The sequence below is a fragment of the Poecilia formosa genome, unplaced genomic scaffold, assembly GCF_000485575.1.
Source record: "Poecilia formosa unplaced genomic scaffold, Poecilia_formosa-5.1.2 Scaffold219, whole genome shotgun sequence".
NCBI lineage: Eukaryota > Metazoa > Chordata > Actinopteri > Cyprinodontiformes > Poeciliidae > Poecilia > Poecilia formosa.
In genome coordinates, this window is record NW_006800158.1 from 159,004 (window position 1) to 181,033 (window position 22,030).

The window sequence follows — 22,030 nt, forward strand, 5'->3', positions numbered from 1 at the left end:
GAACATGGAAAAAAAACTAAAATAAAAGTTTAAAGCAACTTAAGTTATAATTTAAATAACACATGACTTGTATTGAGAACCACAGCAATAAATCAATATTTATGAGGAATTTTATTAAGTGGAGTTACTTATTAAAACTTGTTTTTAGTCAGAGCCTTAAGTTTTTGTAAAGGTGTATCAGAGATTAGATCTGTGACTCTGAACCACTCTCATATCTAAGCAACATTTGAATCTTAGTTTGACTTCTATGGGTCTCAACAGGTTGTTTACTGAGAAAAACACTTTTGTTATTCATTGCTACTTACTAGTCATTTTTGATGGTGCAGCTTGAACACACAAAAAAAATGTAAAGCACATTTTACTATAACTTTGCTGACCCCCACAAAATTGCTCTTAAAAAATGTCCTTGTTTATGGCCCCCCCTTTTCCCCCCCAGTAATTAAATGGGATCTACACTCTTGTCTCTGGGTACTCTGACTTCCAGTCCAGAGATATACCTGTTAGGGTATGAGTGTGTGTCTGCATGGCTGACCTTCTGTGTTGTCCTAACTTCAACCCCTAACCTCTAACCCCTAACCTCTCCAGGGTGAACACTGACTGGAGACCACTGACCCAATGACCACTGCAGGGATAACCAGGTACTGATAATAGTTTGAAGTTATTTGCTAGAATTTCTGAGGTACATTTGCCATGTTGGAAACTGAACTCAACTTGACGTGTGGGAGCCTGCGTCAGTGAGTGACTCAGCTCCCTCAGTGCAGGATATTCATCCTGTGGCGCACATTTAATCGCCTAGCCCTGTTAACCTGGAGGGATTACATGTATCAATATGTGATATTTGTTGTGTGATTCTGTTTCTAACATTTTGACTTCCTCTTTTAATGCAACAGTCTGAATGGCAGAGTTGTACTTAGCCCTAGAAGTTCTATTTTAAGAGTAATTATTTTTTGAATATGCTTTCAAGATGATTTTACAAAGTAAATGGGTGCATGCAATGCGTCTACGGCTGTTTTGATCCATTAGAAAGGTTCTGTACTCCTAAATTTGCATCAGTCTTGAATAAATGACATCATGAGTTAAGCTGTCAGGTCACATCCTTTTCTCTCCTTTGGGGTTTCATATGAACAATATAAATGTAGCATCAACTTTAATGTTTTACAGCTGTACCTCATAACTTACCATCTCCATACAGCAGAGTAATTCTTCTGAGAAGGAAAACCTCCAACATTAACTAATCTTTGAGACAAACAGTTAGGAGATGGCTTTGGACTATTTTAAAACCTCTAATTTTCCTCATTTCAATAAATATTAATAATATAGGCACTTTATTAAGGATTTTTTCTCTTTGTATGTCTTTCTGAGAGACATAGATCACAAACTATTCCTAACATATCAGACTGGATTAAATTTGCATTGTAAACATCCTTGTTTAACAGGGATTTCATGGATCCTTTTTCTCTCCACCCTTTAGTTCATGAAAGATCTGACTTAGGGATGTTTGCTGTGTGGTACCGCCTTGCCCAAAGGTAGTGTGTTCTGTTCAGCGCCATGTTGTGTTTGGTTTCTTAGCAGTGCTCTGCTGTTTCTTTGAGAGCTTTATGTCTAAAGTCCTGGGCAAATACCAAGGGTTAGGAGATCAACTGAGAGCAGGATGTGGCTGGAGCCACTGAGTAAAGACGCAGCAGGTGTCTGGGGGAAATGGGATTTAGCTTGATGTCAAGAACTTCCTCAAGCCAAGCTGGGAGAATCGGACACAGAAACAGATACCTGCACAAAATTCTCATACTTTGGACGGTTGGCATTTGAACAACATTCCCTTTACTAAAATAAACTTGTTGGAGACACTTTGATAGTTTGCTTAATATTTTAATGTGATCTCACATTTTGGAAACAACATAAAATTCTGACAACCATTCTGTTCCCATGCTTACAATTTTTAAATATCTAGAAAAAGGAGTTCTGATCAGATGGAGAGGAACAGCAAAAGCAAAAGCAAATGAGGTGGATTAGCAGAGTTGCCAACAAATGACTGTCATCAGGACAATTTACTGTGGATGGAACTAGGGATTGAACTAGACTCTTTTGTTGTCTGTCATTTTGATCAGTCATAATAATAATGACATATTCAGTTGTATAATTTTTGTTCAAACAAGCATTGTAGACCAACGTGAAACTTTTTGGCTGAAAACACTCTACATCTCACTGATCTTACTGAACATCCCCAGTATCATGGTGGTGGCAGCATGGTGCTGCAGGGATGCTTTCCTTCATCAGTGATGGAAGACTAGAAGAAGCACAAGATGAGACTGGGATGAAGGTTCATCCTCCAGCAGGACCACAGCCCTGTACATTCAGCCTGAGATATTATGGAATGGGTTAGATCAGAGAAAATAATGTGTTTTAATGGTCCAGACAAAGTCCAGATGTAAATCCAGTTGAGCACCTCTTGTAGGACTTGAAGATTTCTGTTTTCAGATGCTCTTTGTTTAACCTGATTGAGTTTCAGCCACTTTGATCAAAAGAATTTGTAAAGCCGGTAAACAAATAACTCAAAAATACTTAAGAGTATAAAACATGTGGTTCTGAAGTAGACTGAGGAATTAATAGAAATGGGTGCTAAACCATTCTGAAGCCAGAAGGTGGCGTCTATCAGAGCCTCACATTCAGGGAACTACCTCTGACGCTGGTCAGAGGCAATGGAAGCTACAGAAACTCAAGCATTGGTTGACAGCTGACCAGCCAATCAACCAATGCTTGATTAGCTGGTCAGCTAATCATGTGGAAGACATGCTCATAGAATGTGGAAGACATGGGTTTGTATCCTGTTTGTCTGTTGGTTATTTTCTTGTGTAAATCTTCTGATGTTTTTTCTATTTATAATACAATTACATTTGTTCTGTCCTGTGAATTGCATAGTGAGGTGTTTTTTGTGTTGTCTTATTACATTGTTACAATTCCTGCATATTTACACTGCCAAACCTTGTGACAAAGTTGATTAATGTGCACTATCCGAGTCAAATAAATTAAATGCAAAAAAATATATAAATAAGCACAATAAAAAAAAGTACTTTACTCCTGGTTCAGAATGTTGCTACTTTGTTCTGATCAATTGTGTACAAATCCATGATAGCTTATGGTGGTAATGTGAAAAAGCTCATGGGGTTTGATTACTTTCATACTCTTCTATTTTAGAAAAAAAGAATAAAGAAAATATATAAAAACCAAGCCCTGTGATCTATTCATCCACTGTCTGAACCAACTGGAACTCTGCACCACTAAGCTGCTCTGCTTCAGCTTCTGAACCCTCCTGTCAGGAGGCTGGACCTCAACTACCTGAAAATTTCTGATGTTGCTGAAAAGTTCAACAGAATGCAGCAAAGTTTGCAGGGGGAAAAAAAAAACAAAATGAGATTTTATTTGACAAAAGAATGTAATCTCAGAGAGTACAAGAAATCTGTTTAATGAGTTAATATACAAAATAAAAACAGCACACTGCAGTGCGACACCAGAAATCTGAGAAAGAAAAAAAAAAACCTAGCAGGTTCAGGAGCCATTTTCATGTGGCTCATCCTCCATGTCTTCATCCTCTGCTTGGTCCCCGTTGTTTATGCCATCTCCGTAACCTTCCTCCATATGCACCTCTGCACCATTATAGTCTTCTTCTTCTTCTTCTTCTTCCTCCTCCTCCATCCCACTGGGATCTGATTCAACAAATGAAGAGACACGAGATTCTGTCTCATCATCACATAGAAGACTAACGGACTTCATATCAAACTGCTGTGATGTTGAGACCTCGTTGGGTCTGGAAAGCATATTCAATTGTGAAGGAGAAATGTAAAACTTCAGGCCTTTAGTCCAGTGACAACAGAATGCAGCTCCAGATTCTATCATCGATGGATTCTGTAAACAGCTGGGTTCTTTATATTCTATCATATTTGGAATAATTGAGTAATAAACAGAAACCTTGATTAAAAAAAAACAAAAAACGGAAGAAAATCTTTCCTAGCAGGTTTACTCTTCAGACTGTTAACTCCCTCTAAGACTTCAGCAGACAAAACCTCATACTGAAAAGAAAAAAATAATTCCATGTTTGAGGGAAAAGAAAAAAATAATTCCATGTTTGAGGGAAAGAGTCCTGGAGACCAAAGCTACTAAACCAGGACAGACTTGGTTTGTTGTCTTTGGAAGCAGATTATTTGCTCAAATTGACCTTTCAGTCACTGGTTTGGTGGTTCTGAGACAGTGCTGAAGTAGTTCTCTGAGGGAACAATCCTGCCTCTTGAGAACCTCCACACATCCTACTGAGCGGGTCTGTTAGTAGAAGCACACAGGACAGCAACAGCAGGTTGGAACCCACCTTGTCTGAGATCTCGTCCTGGGATCTGTCCGGCCTGCAGCATGCCTTTCAACCTCTCCACCTCTGCCAACGACGTAGCGTTGGAGATGGCATTCTGAAACACATTTACACAACTTCAGCACCATCCAACCCTACAACTGACTGTCAGATCCTCCAGCTTCCTGCGGTGGATCCAGAGCACTGATCAGCATGTTTTGGTTTGACTCTTGGAATGCAGAGTAGGTTTGATGCAAATGATACTAAAATCTTCATGGTTTGCAGCAGATGAAGATCAGGAATGTAATCTGAATGTTTGTTAGCAGATTTTAAAACTCTATTCTTTGAGCAATAGGCAGGCAGTGTGAAGATCTCACAACTGGACTGAAATGCTGATCCTTCTGTGCTGCAATTATTGAGTCTGCTAAAACCATTTTTCAGAGTCCTGTTGGAACATGTCATCTAGTTTTGGAAATATTTTTAGGTAGTCCTATGTTGTCTTTTTCAGAAATTAGATGTAACTGTCAAGATTCAGATCCATTATTACCCCAGACTCCTGGTTCTGTCAAAGCTTTTTAAACCAACAGACAGAAGGAGGGGGCTGGTTTTAGTCGATGCTTGTTTGGCTCAAAGACTAAAACTTTGGATTAATCTTTTTTTAGCTGAAGATTTTGACACATCCAACTGTATTAATCTGTTAGTAAACAGATTAATACCAAACTTTAATGTGCTGGTGAAAGACTAAAGTACAATTGTGTGTCATCAGCATACATGTGATACTCTGTCTTATTGTTGCATAAAATTTCAATGTCCTTGTAAATGTTGAGGAGAGGATAAGGATGGAACCTTGGGAAAATCCACAGATAATTTAATTCATGTTGAAAGGTAGCTGAGGACTATGCCAGAAATACCAACCCAAATTGCCAATGAGGACATTAAAATGTCATGATCAATTGTATCCAATCCTGCACTGGGATCAGATAAAACTACTATTGAAATTTTATTACAATCTAGGCTGGAGTCGATGCAGATTATTAACAACACAGTGAAAGGAAGCTAAAGCACAACCTGTGTTCTTCTCAAATGAATCAGAACCTCATGCTGGCTGTGCAGTTGCAATATATTTTTAAAAAAGTGAACACAAACTATGACCTTGATTACAGATATGTCTGCAGCACTGAGGCCATCCAAATGGAGCCTACTAGAGCTAGATAATGACCCAGTCATTATCTAGATTATCAATCTAGAATCTCATTACTGATAAACAATGTAGTCATTATCAGTCCTTTTATAAAAGGACAAAAGGACGAAGGGGAAAAGTGGGAAAAACATCTATTTTTGTGTGACTGGAAGGGGTCAGAGATCCCACTTGACAAACTGACCTTGATGGCCTCCACATCAGCTTGAGACGGCCCCGTCCTTCTCTTCTCTGGCTGAACGACCCCAGGAGTAAACCTGAAAGGGACACAGCTCATTTAGGCAACCTTCTACTCATCTGTGAGACTGGGACAGAATCAACTGCTGTCCTCTTCGCTACATGTATTTAAATGTATAACAGTAGTTCAGGTTTGCTGAAAAGAAGCAGTTCATCAAGGATCCTGAAATGTTGCTGTTGAATCAGACTCACGTTTTTGTTCGCCTGGCCATGTCCTTGGCGAGCTGAACGCCTCGTTTGCCTCGGAACATTTTTTCTGCCTCCTGCCGTTCCTGGAACAACACAGTCAGAGGAACATGTTCATCTTTATTAACATACATTGGTATTTTGGGTTTACCAGACCTTACCTTGAGCTTCACTTTCTGAAAATCGAGCACACGGATCTGTGGGATTTTGTTGATGACGTAAAGCCGGTAGTGCTTCTTGTTTGTCACAGGATTCTTCAACAAGCTGCAAGCAGAAAGGACAGAGCTGCATGTCTGGAGGTGATGGCCAAGAGGGGTCAGACACTCAGCCCCATTCACTGCAAAAACTGAAATCTTATTAAGATTAAATATCTTACTTAAGGAGATTTATGCTTGTTTTCTTTCTGACAAGATCATTTTTCTCACCAAGAGGGTTTATGTTAGAATGTTTTTCTTATTTTAAGTGTTTTTGTACTTAATTATCTCAGTAAGATATAAAAGCTTGATATTAAGAAAATATTACTTAAGAGTAAATATATGCTAGAAACTAGAATATCAATATTTACCAAGCAAACTTCAAGTCTAGAACTTATTTTATCCAAGTAAAATGTTCTTATTTCAAGCACAAAAAAGAAATCTCTTCAAATAGTTAAATCTTCAGATAGTGCTATATAGAGATGAACATGTGTGTGACAGCGTTACCTAAGGAGGGTTAACGTCTTCACCGAGGCCAGCGGATCCAAGTCTCCCTGATGGGAAAGGAGAGGAGAAGGAGAACTAAGTTCTGATAGAGATTAATATGAACAGGTTTCAACTTTACTTTAATTAGACCCCAAATTGCCCAGATGTGTGAGCAGCATCAGGTCAGACTTTCAACAGGATGTACTTCTAACCAGTAAGGAGAAGGGTTAGGGCCACTCGGAATCTCAGAAAAAAGTTATTTTTAGCTGCCCTAGTCCTCTTCCATACACCTTAACAGCTCTGAGTGTAAGCAGCCTTTCCTAACAGCTACCTAAATGTGGCCTTTAAGGCAGGATGGAGACAAAATAAGCATTGACTTTTTAACTTGCATGGTAATGCTGGAATAAGAGAAACCAGAACAATCCAACAACGACAATGTATTGATGAGCTCAAACTGTGATGTTCCTGAATGATCTTTCAGGAACCTAACAACTCAAGAGGTCAGACCTCAAGGTTCAGTAACTGATTAGAACTGGAGGACTCAGTTTAAATCAGCTGTAGTCCTGGACCACTGAGCAGCACTTTAGTTCTGGAAAAAATGAAGACATGAAATATTTCACTTTGTATGTTATGAATCTATATAATGAGTTTCATTTTCTAGAAAGACAGACAGGAAAATACTGTACTTTTTCGGGATGTTCTAATTTTCTGAGTAGAGAATCCAAAGTGATCCTTGGATCCAAGGATCTGTCCTCTGCTCCCTCCCAGCTGAACACTCTACGCTGCAAATGACCCAAACAGCAGCAACCCTTGATCCTCCAATTCAGCCTGATAAGCTGCTGATCCACTGAGGTCTCATCTGTCTGTTCTGGTGCCCCGATACCCTTTCCTAATTTTGGGAGATCGGTGATCGGCTGATACTTGCATGTGAAGCTAATCTTATCCACTGATCTCATCTTCCTCAGCAAAGGTCTAAAAATCAGCCACTGTCTTCTATTGCTTTACTGTGAGAGGTTTGACTGACAGCCCAGCACCAGGTCATGTCTGCATGTTTGCAGTTAACAATAGTGATCCCACTGTTGCTAACTCAGAAACTTTGTTGTTGTATTTAGCAACATTCAGACAAAAACAAAAGTCAGTATCGGTCAGAACTGGAACCAGCAGGTTAGGCCTTTTAAAGATCGTAATCGGTGATCGGCTAGAAAACTGCAATTAGTGCAGCCCTAGTTCTGGTCAGAATTTTCATTCAACAGTCTCTCGTGTTTGCTCTGACTTTATACCCTTCATTCATGCACGCATTCCAAACAGCAGAAACTGGGGCTCCATGGTAATGTTACTCACCAGCTCTTGGATGTTGTTGTTGGTGAGCACCAGCTCTCTGAGATCTGGCAGGGACTGCTCCAGGTTCTCTCCGATCCGACTGGAGGAACAACAGCAGCATGAGAGACAACAGCCACACAAACACCTCACATGATGGAGCCCTGTCACAATAGCAACTTACACTGGACAACAAGTTGTCTCAGTAATTATTATGATGACGATAATATTGTTTTGAGACTATTTTCAAGTAATTCATAGATGATGACATAATAATGCACCCTGTCAAAAAACAGGAAACTTTAACTCTGTAAAGAACATTTATCAATGGAACTGGAAGACATTTTAACTATTCAAAATTAAAACACAACAACAATAAATAAAACCCATATGACTATATGAGATTTAGCCCCCTTTTTTTGTCTGGATTTTATTTGTGTTTGGGCTGAAAACCCTGACCACAGCCCACAGCCTCGGATCACTGGCACCACCTGTCGGGTCTCAGGCAGGATCCAGTTACTTCCAATCAGCATCTGATCATTTCGATCTGGATCCGACATCTTACCAGATTCTGTTGTTGTTCATCAGCAACGTCTTAAGTCTTTTGAGCAAAGGGAAGCCGTCCAGTTTCCTCACTTCATTATCAGAGAAATCAATGGTATCAAACTGGTCCAGAGTCGCTCCCAGGTTCTCCAGAACCGGGATCTTATAACCTTTAGAGTAAAACACAGGAAAGGTTAAAGTTAAAGTACGTGAATAATTTCTATGCAAACACACCAGGTCCTCAGCTGCTTTTTCACTTAGCATTCAGAGCCGTTTTGGAAACTCCAGAAAGTGTCCTGCTTGTAGTTTGACTCTGACTTCCTACCATGCTAGCAGTTAGCAGCCTAGCTTCTCCGGGTCAGCCAGCATAATTAAAAAGGCAGCAAGTGAAGCAGCCGTTCTGGACGCCTTGTAAAGCCTGGTACTGCAGTCCGCAGACACAGCTACTTCCTATCCTGGTGTTCTCCGACTGAATAAAAGCAACGAGGCCTGATGCCGCTGTGAGGGAGGCGCTCAGGCTTACCTCGTAGGTCCAACTCTCGGTCTCTCACCGGGTTGGTGTACTGAGCAGCCTGCTCTATGAGCTCCGCAGATAACTTCACCATGTCGACAACAGTGCCAGGCTTTAGGCGGAACAAGTTTTCTTCACCAAACTAATCAGAACGTGTCACACACTACCGCCAGAACAAAGATTTCTTCTTCGTGTGTTTATTGTCTTCTTCGGAGGTAAGTAAGTTGGGGTTGGCAAACAGTCCTAAAGCACTATTACCGCCACCTACTGGTCTGAGGTGTAGACATAACAATATAGCTGTCTTTATTCAGGGGCGGAGCTAGAGGGGGTCAGCGGCGCACTGCTTAAGAAGGTGGCTGGGCTTTTATCCACGGGGCTCGGCCGAGCTCAGCTCAAAGAGGAAACATGGGTCTCCTTTCCATGGGCTCTCCACTTGTAGGACGAGCCAAAAGTGTCAGGTCCCAAAGTGAGAAGCTCTGTCATCTGGGAGGGAGTTAGTGTCAGGTATCAGCTGAGGTGACCATGGCATCTTGTTAGGATGGATAGAAGAAAAACATAAATAGCATACATACATCAAAAGAAATATGCAACTGAGTGAGTTCTTAAAAAATTAAAGAGTTTGCATTTTGCATGTGTACATAAAAACCAACTGACTAGAAAAAATGTAAAAAAAAATAAATAAATAAAAAAAAGGTAAATAACATCTGTTCTCTGGAGATCTAGAGAACATAGTAGATAGTGGAAAATCACAGAAGTTCTGCTCCAGAGGTTCCTTCTTTTTTAAAGAAAATCTCACTATAGATTATAAGTAACCTTTCTCTCACATAAAACATTTTTTAAAGCATATGTATTAGTTGTAGTCCTACACGTCTGTCATATTCTATGAAATCTATACTTGCAGTGTTTGTTTGGCCTGTAGGACAGCATCAGTTGGACTTATCATGTAAAACAGATTATACTATACGACTATAAGCAAACTTAACTTGAACTGAACCTGTTAAAATCTATTCCTGCACACTAGAGTTTGCACTACTGCCATCTTGAGGAGCAATTCAAAACCTACACTGTCCAATCAGTCAGATTGTGTTGAGCAGGCAGGTTCTAGGCAGAACCCTTCGGCAAGCCATTTTAACATAAATTCTGTTTTACCGCACTTACATTCCAGATACCTCAAATTGTTTTGTGACTAGACGTTTTAACGATTTAAGATGTCTTTAATTATATTTCGACTAGACAAAATAACTATTTGAGATATCTCTAATTACATTCTGACTAGTCGAAATGACGTCAGATTTACCATTGACTTGTATGGTGACTTCAATTCAAGATATCTAAAATGAATTACTGACTACCTGAAATACACATTTCAGAAATCTACAATTAAATTATGACTAATCATAAAGTAAATTCAAGATATCTCGATTTTGGTCTTAGATGTATTTTTGGATAGGAGAAATGTAGTTTTGACTAGTAAAAACTAAGTTATAGATATCTTAAAAGCAAATAATGACTAGCCAAAACTAAATTAAAGATATCTTGAATTGTAATTTTGACTAGTCAAAATTCCTTTTCAGAAATCTCCAAATGAATTAGAGATATTTTGAATTACACAGCTTTTCTATTTAAGATATCTTAAATTGACATTCCGACTATAGTCAGAATGACATTACTGATATCTTGAATTAGTATTCTGTCTACTCAAAACGTCCCTAACTTACGTAGCAATTTGAAAGTTTAATAAAACAATTAAAAATAGAGAATACGAAGAAAGATGTTTGAAAACGCGCCACTTTCATGTTGAAAATGCTTTGACAATAGCAGTGTTAGCTTTTCAAAGTTGTTCTTAAGTGCATTCGGTTTGTCGGAAATGAATAAGCAGGAAAATCTTTGCAGTCTTATAGTTTATGAAGTTTTGCTATCTTCGCATTTCCAACATTATCGACCTCTTTCTAATTTGTGGCATTTACTGACAATTTTGTGCAGGAAACATAAAATTCTGCAGGCAACTGTTTGGACACCACAAAGGGGCTTCACGTCATTCTTAATTCAGATATCTAAATCTAGATCTAAAATTGTTGACTAGTCATAATTGTGTTGAAGATATCTTAAATCGTAATTACGGATATGTGTCCCGTCAAAAGACAGATCCAATGACGCTATTTGAGATATCTTGAAAGGAATTTTGACTAGTCAAAATATAATTGAAGATGTCTTGAATTATTATTCTTACTAGTCAGAATGTAAATACAGATATCTTAAATTATCATTCCGGATAGTCAAAATGTAGTTTTGTCTAGTCAAAATGCATTTTTAGATATCTGTAATGTAATTTCGGATAGTTAGACGACACCGAATTTATGTTAAAACGGCTTGCCATAAGAACACAGGAACCTTCCACTTCCAGTTTGTAATTTCAGCGCAACAGCATTTGTTCCCTCTGCCAAAATAGGATTAAAAACTGTCCACTTTTTTTTTTTTAAATCATGTTTCTCTGCTAAATCGAAACTGGTTCGTGGTATCATTTGAAGGGTTTGATAAACTTATAAAGATGAATAAAGGAAATCTACCAGGACGGGCTTTCATTGTATCTGATTCTTAGAACAATACAGAAACTAGCTATATTTGTTTTAGTATGAATTATATTAGAGGGATCTGTGAAGTTGCTAGTGGGTGTCATAAACATTGATTAAATCAAGATATATTTGTGTTTGTATCCAAAATACAAGTGTGAATCTTGTTCTGTGCATTTGTAACGATTGCTTTGTGCACACACAAATTATCCTGTGCAGGTGTGAATCGTTCTGCGCATTTAGAAATCGCGTTCCGTGCATTTGTGAATAATGAGACTGTTTTAGCTCCCAAAAAAGGTGTCTGTTTTCAATTTCAGCCAAGCGTCATCATTGAGCCTCCGCGTCAGGTGGCGGCGCCAGTACAGAAGTAACTTTCCAGATGAAGAAGAGATTGCTGCGAAGATAAACACGTCACCGTGAATGTCCTGGATTGAGAGTAGATAGTTTTTGGTTTTGTGTCAGTTAGTTGGGATTCCGCTAAGATGGAACTGATATAAGGACGTTTGCGCCGCAGCAGGAAGCTTAAATAGACTCGCTGTGTGATTTGGGCTTTTAACAACACGGTGTGTGTTTGCGCGTGTGTGTGTGGGTGGGTAAAATGGATGATGATGTGGAAATATTAGACGTCGACGATGACAACTCTCCCCGTCAGGTTCCTCTGAAGAACCAGGACCTGACTCAGCTGAGCTTCACAGGTAACTAGCAACAACATTTCCGGTCTCGGCTTCATGACGTGTAAAGTATGAAACTGGCTAAGAAGGGCTGTGTTGAGTCTTTCTACTTGAAACACACGTCAGGAAATTAGACTGTAATAAGTTGAGTGGATTGTTGTTGGGAAGCACACGGCATAGTTGAAACACTTCCTCCCTGTCCCCCGGCAGTTGGGGAGTTCCTGTCCCTGTACGGGTGGTACCTGCTGGCTGTCACCGTCACAGTGCTGCTGCTCATTCAGCATCTGAGGAAGAGGAGGACCGGCCAGAGCCGTCAGGACTCCGTCCCACACAACCTGCAAGGTCAGCATCAACGTTCAAGTGGAGCCACTTTTCTAACAGCATTTCTACTTCCAGTTTCTTAGAATTTAACAAGAAAAAAATAAAAATAATAATAATAACGGAGCGATTCTGGCTGTAAGTCACGGTGATCAACCTCAGTAATTACTATGTAATTATGTCACTAATTGCTATAATGTCATATGTCATATGTAATGCTAATTTGCTAATATTTAACACTTTAGATGGGAGTAGCTTGTCAACACATAAGCTATTTCCCCATGGATCAATAAAGTACATTGTAATTCTTAACATTTTCACAATAAAACCCCATTTTATATTAATATTGAGAAGGACTGCAATAGATATTGGCTTACATGATATTGGCATACAATGCTAAATGAGCATACATGCTCATTTAGCATAAATGCTAAAATATAACCAAATATTCGGTTATATTTGGTTACATTTTGGTTCCATGCAGCATAAATGTTGAGGGAGGGCCAGCATGTTCTTGTTAGATGCTATCCTGATTTTGTTGAGATGGAAATGAGGAGTTTAATTTTCTTCCTGTAGCTAATGTAATTGGACCTTTAGAACTTTCAGCCAGCTGGTCATCAGTGCACAACAACGGGTGGAGGGAGGGGCTGGGGGAAATATGACATTATTGTGACTCCTTTATCTGGCATGTCAGTGAAAAATATGAAGTGAATTTGTTGCAAACATGATTTTCCTTTTTTATTCCGGAAGATGCATCTCTAGTGACAAAGAGACAGGAGGCCATGGAGGCAGCTCGGCGGAGGATGCAGGAGGAGCTGGATGCCAAAGCTGCTGCCTTTAAGGAGAAGCAGAGACAGGTGCAGTGGGGGCTACATGGTGAGCCACCTGAACCGGGGTAGACTTTTACTCATGGTTTTTTATCAACAGCAAGAAGAAGAGAAGAGAAGGCAGAAGATCGAGGAATGGGAGAGCATGAAGCAGGGGAAGAGCTCCAAAGGACACAAGCTCTCTGGGGTGAGCTGACCTTGACTTGTCTCAGGACAGAATATTAGGCCTAGGTCAGGAATCCTGGTTTCTGCTGTGAGAGAACAAGTGAGCAGTAAATGCTGGAATAGAACCAGCTGCATTCATGTTGCTGTAGTTTCACTGTGTGCAATTCCTGCAGAACACAGAGGAGGCGAGCCCAGCAGCAGCTGGGCTCAAACCAAAGATGGATAAGAAGCCACTGCGCTCCAACGGTAAGAACCTCACCGCCTGCAGCCTTCATCATCAGGCTGTGTGTGCTGCAACAGAAACACAACACGGATTATTAGGTTTAGAATATGTAAGCAAATGGTGTTTAAACGGCACTGGAACTGCCAAGGATTACATTGATGCAGTATTTTTTGTTTGTGTGTTGTGTGACCCAGTTTCTTCCCAAACAGGAAGGAAAATGATCCATGCTAATAAAATTAATTAAGAAATCATAATTTAAAAGTGTGCCCCCTTTACTCAAATACCCTCAAAACAAGTTAGCTCAATTAAATGCAGTCAGAAGGCAGCTAATAGTAAACTATTACATTTAATCTCAGTATGAATCCAGATGTTCTGGTTCTCTGACCTCAGGGAACAGCCATCACCATGGAGACCAAGAAACCCCGCAGCAGGTGAGGGAGGAGGTTCTGGTTCGGTTTAAAGCTGGGTTAGGTTCTACAAAAACATCCCAAGCTTTAACGTCTAAAAGGAGCTCAAACATATTGAGTTGTGACGGTCCATCTGAACCTGGTCCAGAATCCATGCTTGAACCTGACTGAGTCGCTAGACTTTGGTGTCTAGAAGCACTAAGTGTGTAGAGACAGAGCTGCAGCTGAAGTACAGTGAATGTTGATTCTACTCAGCCTGATTGCTGGATAAAAATACACATTTCACTTCAGTATCTGTAAAATAAACTCACAATTAAATTTTTTTGTCTCTGTGTTTCAGACTACAATCCCCTGATGGGACAAGGAGGCTCCTGTAGCTGGAGGCCAGGGAGGAGGGGACCCTCAGTGGGCGGATGAAGTTAAAGGGTGGAGGTGCTCTGACCGCCTCCTGACTAACCTGCACCCTGACTGCTGGGACCAAGCTGACAATGAAACAGAGCTCCTGCTTCCAGATCACTGCTTAAACATCAATACTGGTGATGTTGGTACACCCATTTAGAAAATCACACAAGAGACTGTTGAGAGACATAATCATCCACATGATTTCACTGCACGATCTAACAAAACTACAAATAATATTTTTGTCTTGCAGTAAAAATTTTCCAATTATTACAATTCCTTCCTCCTTTGGGTCCAAATTTTTTAACATAGTACAAAAGCTTTACAGCTGCAGTATATAACTTTTATAAAATATGTTTTTACAAATTTGCTAAAACTATCACAGTGTTGTGTAGTTTGTAACAGATTATTTATGTAAAGCTTGATCTCCTTCACCTCCTCCATGAGCTGTTATTACCATCTGAAGAAATGCATCACTCCAAACGAAAGACAACCAAACAGAGTCCAGAGGAGGGTCTGAGTGCTGTCAGTCATCCTTCATGTACTTGCTGCTAAATGAGCTTGTAATTACTGTTACAGGAAAACCCTTTGTGTGTCGTCATCTGTGACCATGCTATCTAGCATGAGCATTTACAACATGCTATGCTAGCTGCAGCATAGCAGAAAGCAAGGAGAGGAAAAAGAGGGTGAGCAGCACTACACAAAATTGTGATTGACAGCACTAATATTGTTCCTGGCTCTGATTGGTTGTTTCTAGTTCACACTGGGAGATCAAAATAGGTCAATTTTTTTTCACAGAACATCTGTCTCATATCATACTGTCATAAAGTAGTGACAGTTTCAACAAATATTAACATATTTTTTGTAAAAGTTGCATACTGCAGCTTTAATTATTTCAGAAGGAACATTATAAAAGTGCATTTTAATGAGTGTACTACACTTTTCCTTTCCTCAGTAGCTCTTTTGTTAAGATGACAGCAGATCATGGACTCAGTTCTTGGTGTCATTGGAAGCTTGACATGAAGCCGTTCCTTGAAATGGTCTCTAACCAGAAGGTCTGGCTGATCTGTCCCAGTCAGGGTGCTTTTTCATTGTTGTTGCGTATTTCTGAAAGATTTGAGGAAAAATCATAGCAGCAGTTGTATCTAGTTGATATTGTTTACATTCTGTCTGTGTGATTCTAAACAAATTAAAGTGTAAGAAACCTTGTGTCCGTTTCTCTGCCCAACTCCAGTCATTGAGCTGGGAGAGCTGGGTTTGCCCAGCAGGTAAACTGTTCATTTTTATCTTAACTAACATGGGGAATTGTATTTATTTTGAATGCTGATGTTAAGGTTGTGTGTTTTTATTCCATTTCTGTTTTAGAATGGCCCAGTCAAAGTCATATATAAAAAAATGCATAGCTTTCCCCCTGCATCTTGGCGGCGTGACCAATTTGGTAAAGTACAGCATCCCCCAAAAGATCAGATGCTTTTGAACCATTTCTAATAATATTTCAGACCACTCAAGGTCACCTCGCAAAAACGAAGATATTGAAAATAAACAAAAGACAAGTTAGAGTAAAATGATGTGGGAAAAAAAAGTGAAAATGCTTCTTTGAACAGTCACATTTTCGTGAGGGTAAATCGGCATACTACTGAGGCCTAATCCACAGAATGAAGGAATCCTGTGGAACCAGGCCAATGTGACACTGTTATTTAGGCACATCATGTACAAGTTGTACAAAGGAAACACTTCCGATTCATGTAAAGGAATGTACCTTTTCATGTATCCACTTAGGTCTTCTCAGCAAAATCTGGACAGATCTGCTAGATGTTTGTAAATGACCAATTCAATTTTGCTTCAAATATATATTGGTGTTATTACTGCTGCCATGCCTAAATAGAAACACTGTCTACCAACCATTGTTGGCAGTGGTACAAATCTTGTGCTTTTAACAGAGTTCTTAATTTCAGGTTTCTTGGTCATAATTCATCCTGTTTTTAGATTTTGTTCAAAGTGACCAGGCACATACTTTTTATTACGAAGAACTTTATTGACTTTATATAGAACAAAAACACTGTCTTTTTTTTGCCCCAAACTTCTTTTGAGTCACATCAGCACAGGTGAAACTCTTTCTAACCAGAAGACCTATTATGATGAAAACGAGGCAAATGTGCTAGAAGTGTTGGTCTGTTTCACATTATAAATACAAAATATGGTTAAAATTTAATATTGAGGTTTGGAGCTGTGGCCCCAAATTTTAACCACATTTAAAACTTGTGGTGAGTTTTTAAGAAGCAGAAGGAAAATCAGAAGCAGGAATGGGTCACAGTCAGGATTTGATGCAAATGTTAGTTTCCACAAAGAGCTGTAGAAGTTAAGAACTTTTCAAACAAAGTTAAATAATGAAAAACATCTGAAATATTTTTATTTTTATTCTCTGTTATTGAGACATGGACTATTATCTAAAAATAGAGAAGATGCGAAACAAGATTGTTTCAGTTCCCTCAATGCAAAACCAAAGCGCGATTCACATTAATTTAGCCGCTAGGTGGCGCACGAGATAAGCTGTGCTACTCCTTATTCTTTTTAGTTTTATGTCCCGACTTAAACGACAAAGTAAAAATAAAAATAGATATATCAGTTTTAACCTAAGAAACATTTTGATAAAAGGGTTGGCACTAAATATTAAAGCGGTAGTTTACAGTCGCAGCTGGAACCCGCAGCAGCACATTAACCACAGATTTAAGCAACCCTGTGGGGTTCTGCTCACATTTTAATAATCATCGACACAGTTAAAACCCTACATTAGATGTACTGCACATAACTCCGGTGGTTAAGAAAGGATTTCCGGTAAAACGTGGTACGCTGCGTCGGAACATTTCTACGGAAACGCACTTGGGTCAAACCAGTGTTAAACCCTTCGAGATCAGCGATCTGGATTGTCAGACATTCCAGCTACCGTGCTGGGGACAAACCTGACAGGATCCTCGCTGCAATGCAAGCCGCTACCTTCGTCGCACGGCGGTGATTCCCCTGCGGTGGACGGTGGAGGACTGCTGGCTGGTCGGGGCGGGCAACGGCGGGGCTCGGAGCTTCAGGTAGCGGCTTCGAGGAGTCTGCTGCGATGCTACGTGGGCATCTGGAAGAAAAGCGCTTTTCTGCTCCTAGACTGTGTGTGTGAGCCACTGGAACCTCACCGAGCCGCTTTTAGCTTCCGTCTTTTACTGCCTGGGTTTTATTTCCTAGACATTTTTCTTCGAGAACCGCTGTTTTAGAACCAGACAGCATTTTCCGACGAGCTGGTTAAGTTTTGGGGGAATGGCAGGTCGAAGCCGAAGAGCATGGTTTAGTGTTCTGCTGGGACTGGTGGTCGGCTTCACGCTGGCTTCCAGGCTCATCTTACCCAAGGCGACCGAGCTGAAAAGAGCCGGGCAGAAGCGCAAAGCCAACCCCGCCGCCTGCGGGCTCCACGGGGGGCTCAGGAACGAACACGGAGGAGTCCTGTGGGCACCGCAGGCGGACGGCTCCCCCACGACGGTGAAGCCGGATTCCAGCTCCAAGAGTTTTCTATTCGTGGGTGTGATGACGGCTCAGAAATACCTGAACAGCCGGGCCGTGGCAGCACACAGGTACGGAGAGGGCTGATGAGCCAGCACTATGGATGGCTGACAGGCTTAAACAGAGGATGAGGATGACACAGATGGTGGTCATCCTTATTCTTAAGCTTACATGAATATTTCAACTTTTTCCAAACAGGAGCGACCCTAGATTGTAGGGACCCCAAACGATTAGACTTAGTGGACCACCCTTCTGGTTGGAGACACCATTTGAAGCACCATCTTATTTGCTGTACTTTAGTTATTTAGTTTGGTCATTTGTCATAAAAAAAGAATAAATCCAAGCATTGAAATCAAACTCAAAAGTTGTTAAACCAGCAATTTTTCAACAGAATCTAAACACTTACAAAATAAAGAAAATAATTATTATTATTCATAATTTGTAGAGCAGTGGTCTCACACTCCAGTCCCACAGGGTCGGTGTCTGGATCTCTGTCTGCTTCAGCACACCTGGCTCCAATATCAGCTCATTAGCAGAGCTCTGTAGCACCTGACTGCGTGCTGGTGAGGCAGTTTCACCATTTAATTCCAGTGTGTTGGACAAGAGACACTTCTAAAAGTTGTATTCTGGGGCTCCAGCAAAGCAGTTTGAGACCATTCAACTGGTCTAGAGTCTCCATCTGACAGCAAGGTTCATGACTGCTAAGACACTGACTCCTCCTGTCTGGAGTTGGACGTTCAAATATGTAGTCCAAAATAGATACTCGTATATCTTGATTTTAGCCAAATTAAATAAGAACTCTGAATTATGCTTTAATCAATTCCGTACTGTTACTCTTAATATGGAACACTTTCTGTTGTTTAATCGGTCATCCAAGAAGCTACTAATCCTGAAGTCTTCCAGCTGATTTCATGAGTTGTTACTGGAACACAATGCTCTGTTTTCTTAATCATTTTTTATTCCCCTTTTTACATAATGTAAATTAAATGGGATTGTTTTGTATTTGTTAACTCAAACTCCTGATTCTATGTAACATGTTAAACTACAGGCGTTTCGACACAATGTGCAGAAGGAACTTACATTTCTGATGACTTCATGTCATATTGCAACATGAACTCAACAGCATTTTTGCTATTGCATAATTTGCATATGGTTTCTGGTGCAATTTCAACTCTCAGTTGTCAGTGGCTGATTGGCAGCATGTGTTTACTGGTTTGTACTAGAATAAAGCAGCTGATAAACTCCAGAGCATCACTGTAGAAAAGAATGTGAAGGACTGGATGATCTCAGCTCACAGAGTTCTAAGCGACATCTTCAAAAGCAAGTGGCGCTTTTTATTTGCTAAAAACTAGTTTTATTGTCGAGATGAAATATTTAGCTTTTTGAAACAAAGGTGCACAGATGGCTGAACAGAGGAGGGGATGATTAAATAAGATGGGTAATAATAAAATGGACCCACCATTTGCAGGCTTGGAGGACATTTCAAATCATTCAAGGGTTATTAATAATGTTTGGTTAAAGGTCCACTATTATGCTTCCACTGGAATAGATCAGTGGATTGTACCTCACGATTATGTAAGTGAGCTGCTGCTGGTCACGCCCTCCCAACGCAGCGTTTACATTATTGCCTCAGACCCAAAAGCTCAATAATTCAGCACAAAAAACTTTTTTCCCGCAATTACAATCTTTTTTATGTATATATTTTTGCGAGGTTAGAGGACAAGCACTTCTCTCAACATCTGAAAAACAATGTTAGCTTATGCTAACTGACAAATAATGTTCATGCCGAACAACAATACAAAACACATAATTATGTACTTCGATCACCATCATTTCCAGATTTGTGTTGAACAGTCCAAGTCTTTTGGTAAATCCTGCCTGTTCTGTTGGTAGTTTTGTTAGGACTCCTGCTAGGTAACAAATTGTGATAACGGTTTAGAGGTTTTTGAAACCGGCTGTTTTGCAAACACTAGCAGGACATTTACTTATTCCCATCAATGGGGTGTTTATTTTATTTTATTTTTCCTGCTCTTGGACTGTTTCTAGAAGCAGGAGATACCAAAATGGAAGTACAGAAAAATGCAAAATGTGATTTTTGCATAATAGTGGCCCTTTAAGGCCTTAACTGATTTTCCAATGTCTTCTTGCACAAAATAAGGCCCAGAACACATCCACTAACTCTCTCTACCAGCTCACATGCTGGGCTCCATTTAAACTCAAATGTTGGAATTTCTAAGATCTGAGTTGGAAATTCTTCTTGAAAATGGGATGATACTAATAGAAAGGCTGGAAGTTGACAAGAAAGCAACAATGAGGTCAGGTCAGTAACTAAATTATATTAAATAATTCTGTTGATTTATCTGGTGATCAATCAGTTAATCAGATAAAAATTGGCACATTCTGTAGCTTTTTCATTTAACCACTTACATGGTTATAAATACATTAAAAGATGAAAATAGACAAATTTAGATCATTTTTTAAATAAAGTAAAGCTTTAATTTCCTAAAAAGCAGAAACAGCATTCCTTTAGTGAACACCTGATCATTTGTAGCAAAGGAAGCATCTTCAGCTAAAAACATCCTTCTAACATCAACATCAGGCCTTGCTAGTGGACTGAACATCGGCATAGTGTGGCTGATCTGTTGAGTGTTTTTTCGATTAACAGATTAATAATTGGATAGTAAAGTGTGTGTGTGTTTGTTTTTTTTAGCAGAATATGAACCAGGAGAAGCTGAAACTGCAACTTGAGGTGTTCTGTTCTGGGTGAAACATATTTTTCAACTTAAATACAAAAAGTATATATGTTGTACAGTTTTGGTTTGCTCTGAGCGTGCTGTTCTTTTAGCAAACAGCCCTTTATTGAGTCTGTGTGCACCAGTTAATGATTAATCAATTTACTTAATACTAAATTAGTTGATGATTATTTCAATAACTGACTCATTGAGGTTAATAGTTTCAGCCCTACTCAGATCCACAGATACAGCTTTTACTTGAACTTCTAATGGTTTGTAGTGTGTGTAATGAAACACATCTGTTATGACCTCGTTTATATGTTTATGTGTGTTTATTAGAAGTGAACTGAATTCCCACTGGGCTGCACAGTGGCGCAGTTGGTAGAGCTGTTGCCTTGCAGCAAGAAGGTTCTGGGTTCAATTCCCAGCCCTGGTCTTTCTGCATGAAGTTTGCATGTTCTCCTGTGCATGTGTGGGTTTTCTCCAGGTACTCCGGTTTCCTCCCACAGTCCAAAAATATGACTGTTAGGTTAATTGGTCTGTCTATATTGTCCTTAGGTGTGTGCGCATGGTTGTTTGTCCTGTCTGCCTCTGTGTTGCCCTGCGACAGACTGGCGACCTGCCCAGGGTGTACCCTGCCTCTCGCCTGGAACGTTAGCTGGAGATGGGCACCAGCAACCCTCCCGACCCCACCAAGGGACAAGGGTGTAAAGAAAATGGATGGATGGATGAATTCCTACTCATTGTTCAGTTTGCATGTTTAATGCTGTGAGGTTATCATTTCTGGGGTCAGTGGACCATGGAAGCCCTCATTGGTAAAATGTGTATGAGGATGAGTCTTCTTTCTTTTTCTCCTTTGTGTTGTTGGCGCCACCTTCTGGTGGGAGTTTGATCTCTGCCATTCAGGTGGATTTGAGTTTTCTGTGCTACAGAGTCAGCAGAACTAGACTGATCCACTGTTGTGGACAAACCAGAGTTGTAGAAAGTGAAGAGTGTGAGCTACAGTTTATCTCACAGGAACAAGAGCAGTTCCTGATTCCAGCTTCTGAAGTCTATCTGATATGTGAATACCTGTAGCACCTGGCTGCTTGATAAAGAATTAATAGGCTAATTAAAGTTTGATAAAAAGGAGGCCAGTTGGTCACCACATCTCAACACCCAGAGGAGAAC

General features: G+C 40.0%; 3 protein-coding genes across 3 annotated transcripts in view; 2 read left to right on the forward strand and 1 right to left on the reverse strand.

Annotated features, from left to right (window-relative positions):
* Positions 1-3,436: 3,436 nt before the first annotated feature.
* On the reverse strand, positions 3,437-9,251 carry snrpa1 (small nuclear ribonucleoprotein polypeptide A'). Its single transcript, XM_007568217.2, has 9 exons — positions 9,018-9,251; positions 8,517-8,664; positions 7,976-8,054; positions 6,656-6,702; positions 6,116-6,218; positions 5,961-6,040; positions 5,716-5,788; positions 4,358-4,451; positions 3,437-3,701 (listed from the first exon to the last, which is right to left on the reverse strand). The coding sequence occupies exons 1-9, from the start codon at positions 9,097-9,099 to the stop codon at positions 3,544-3,546; spliced, it is 864 nt and encodes a 287-aa protein (XP_007568279.1). The 5' UTR covers positions 9,100-9,251; the 3' UTR covers positions 3,437-3,543.
* Positions 9,252-11,918: 2,667 nt separating this feature from the next.
* selenos (selenoprotein S) lies at positions 11,919-15,794 on the forward strand. Its single transcript, XM_007568218.2, has 6 exons — positions 11,919-12,270; positions 12,457-12,588; positions 13,315-13,421; positions 13,492-13,578; positions 13,730-13,802; positions 14,527-15,794. Exons 1-6 carry the CDS (start codon positions 12,174-12,176, stop codon positions 14,601-14,603), a joined length of 573 nt encoding a protein of 190 aa, XP_007568280.1. The 5' UTR covers positions 11,919-12,173; the 3' UTR covers positions 14,604-15,794.
* A 1,462-nt stretch (positions 15,795-17,256) lies between these two features.
* Positions 17,257-22,030, forward strand: part of chsy1 (chondroitin sulfate synthase 1) — a 35,357-nt gene continuing 30,583 nt past the window's right edge. Inside the window, exon 1 of the mRNA XM_007568219.2 lies at positions 17,257-18,199. Within this exon, the coding sequence (XP_007568281.1) occupies positions 17,889-18,199 (311 nt within the window). The 5' untranslated portion in view covers positions 17,257-17,888. The remainder of the gene's footprint in view (positions 18,200-22,030) is intronic.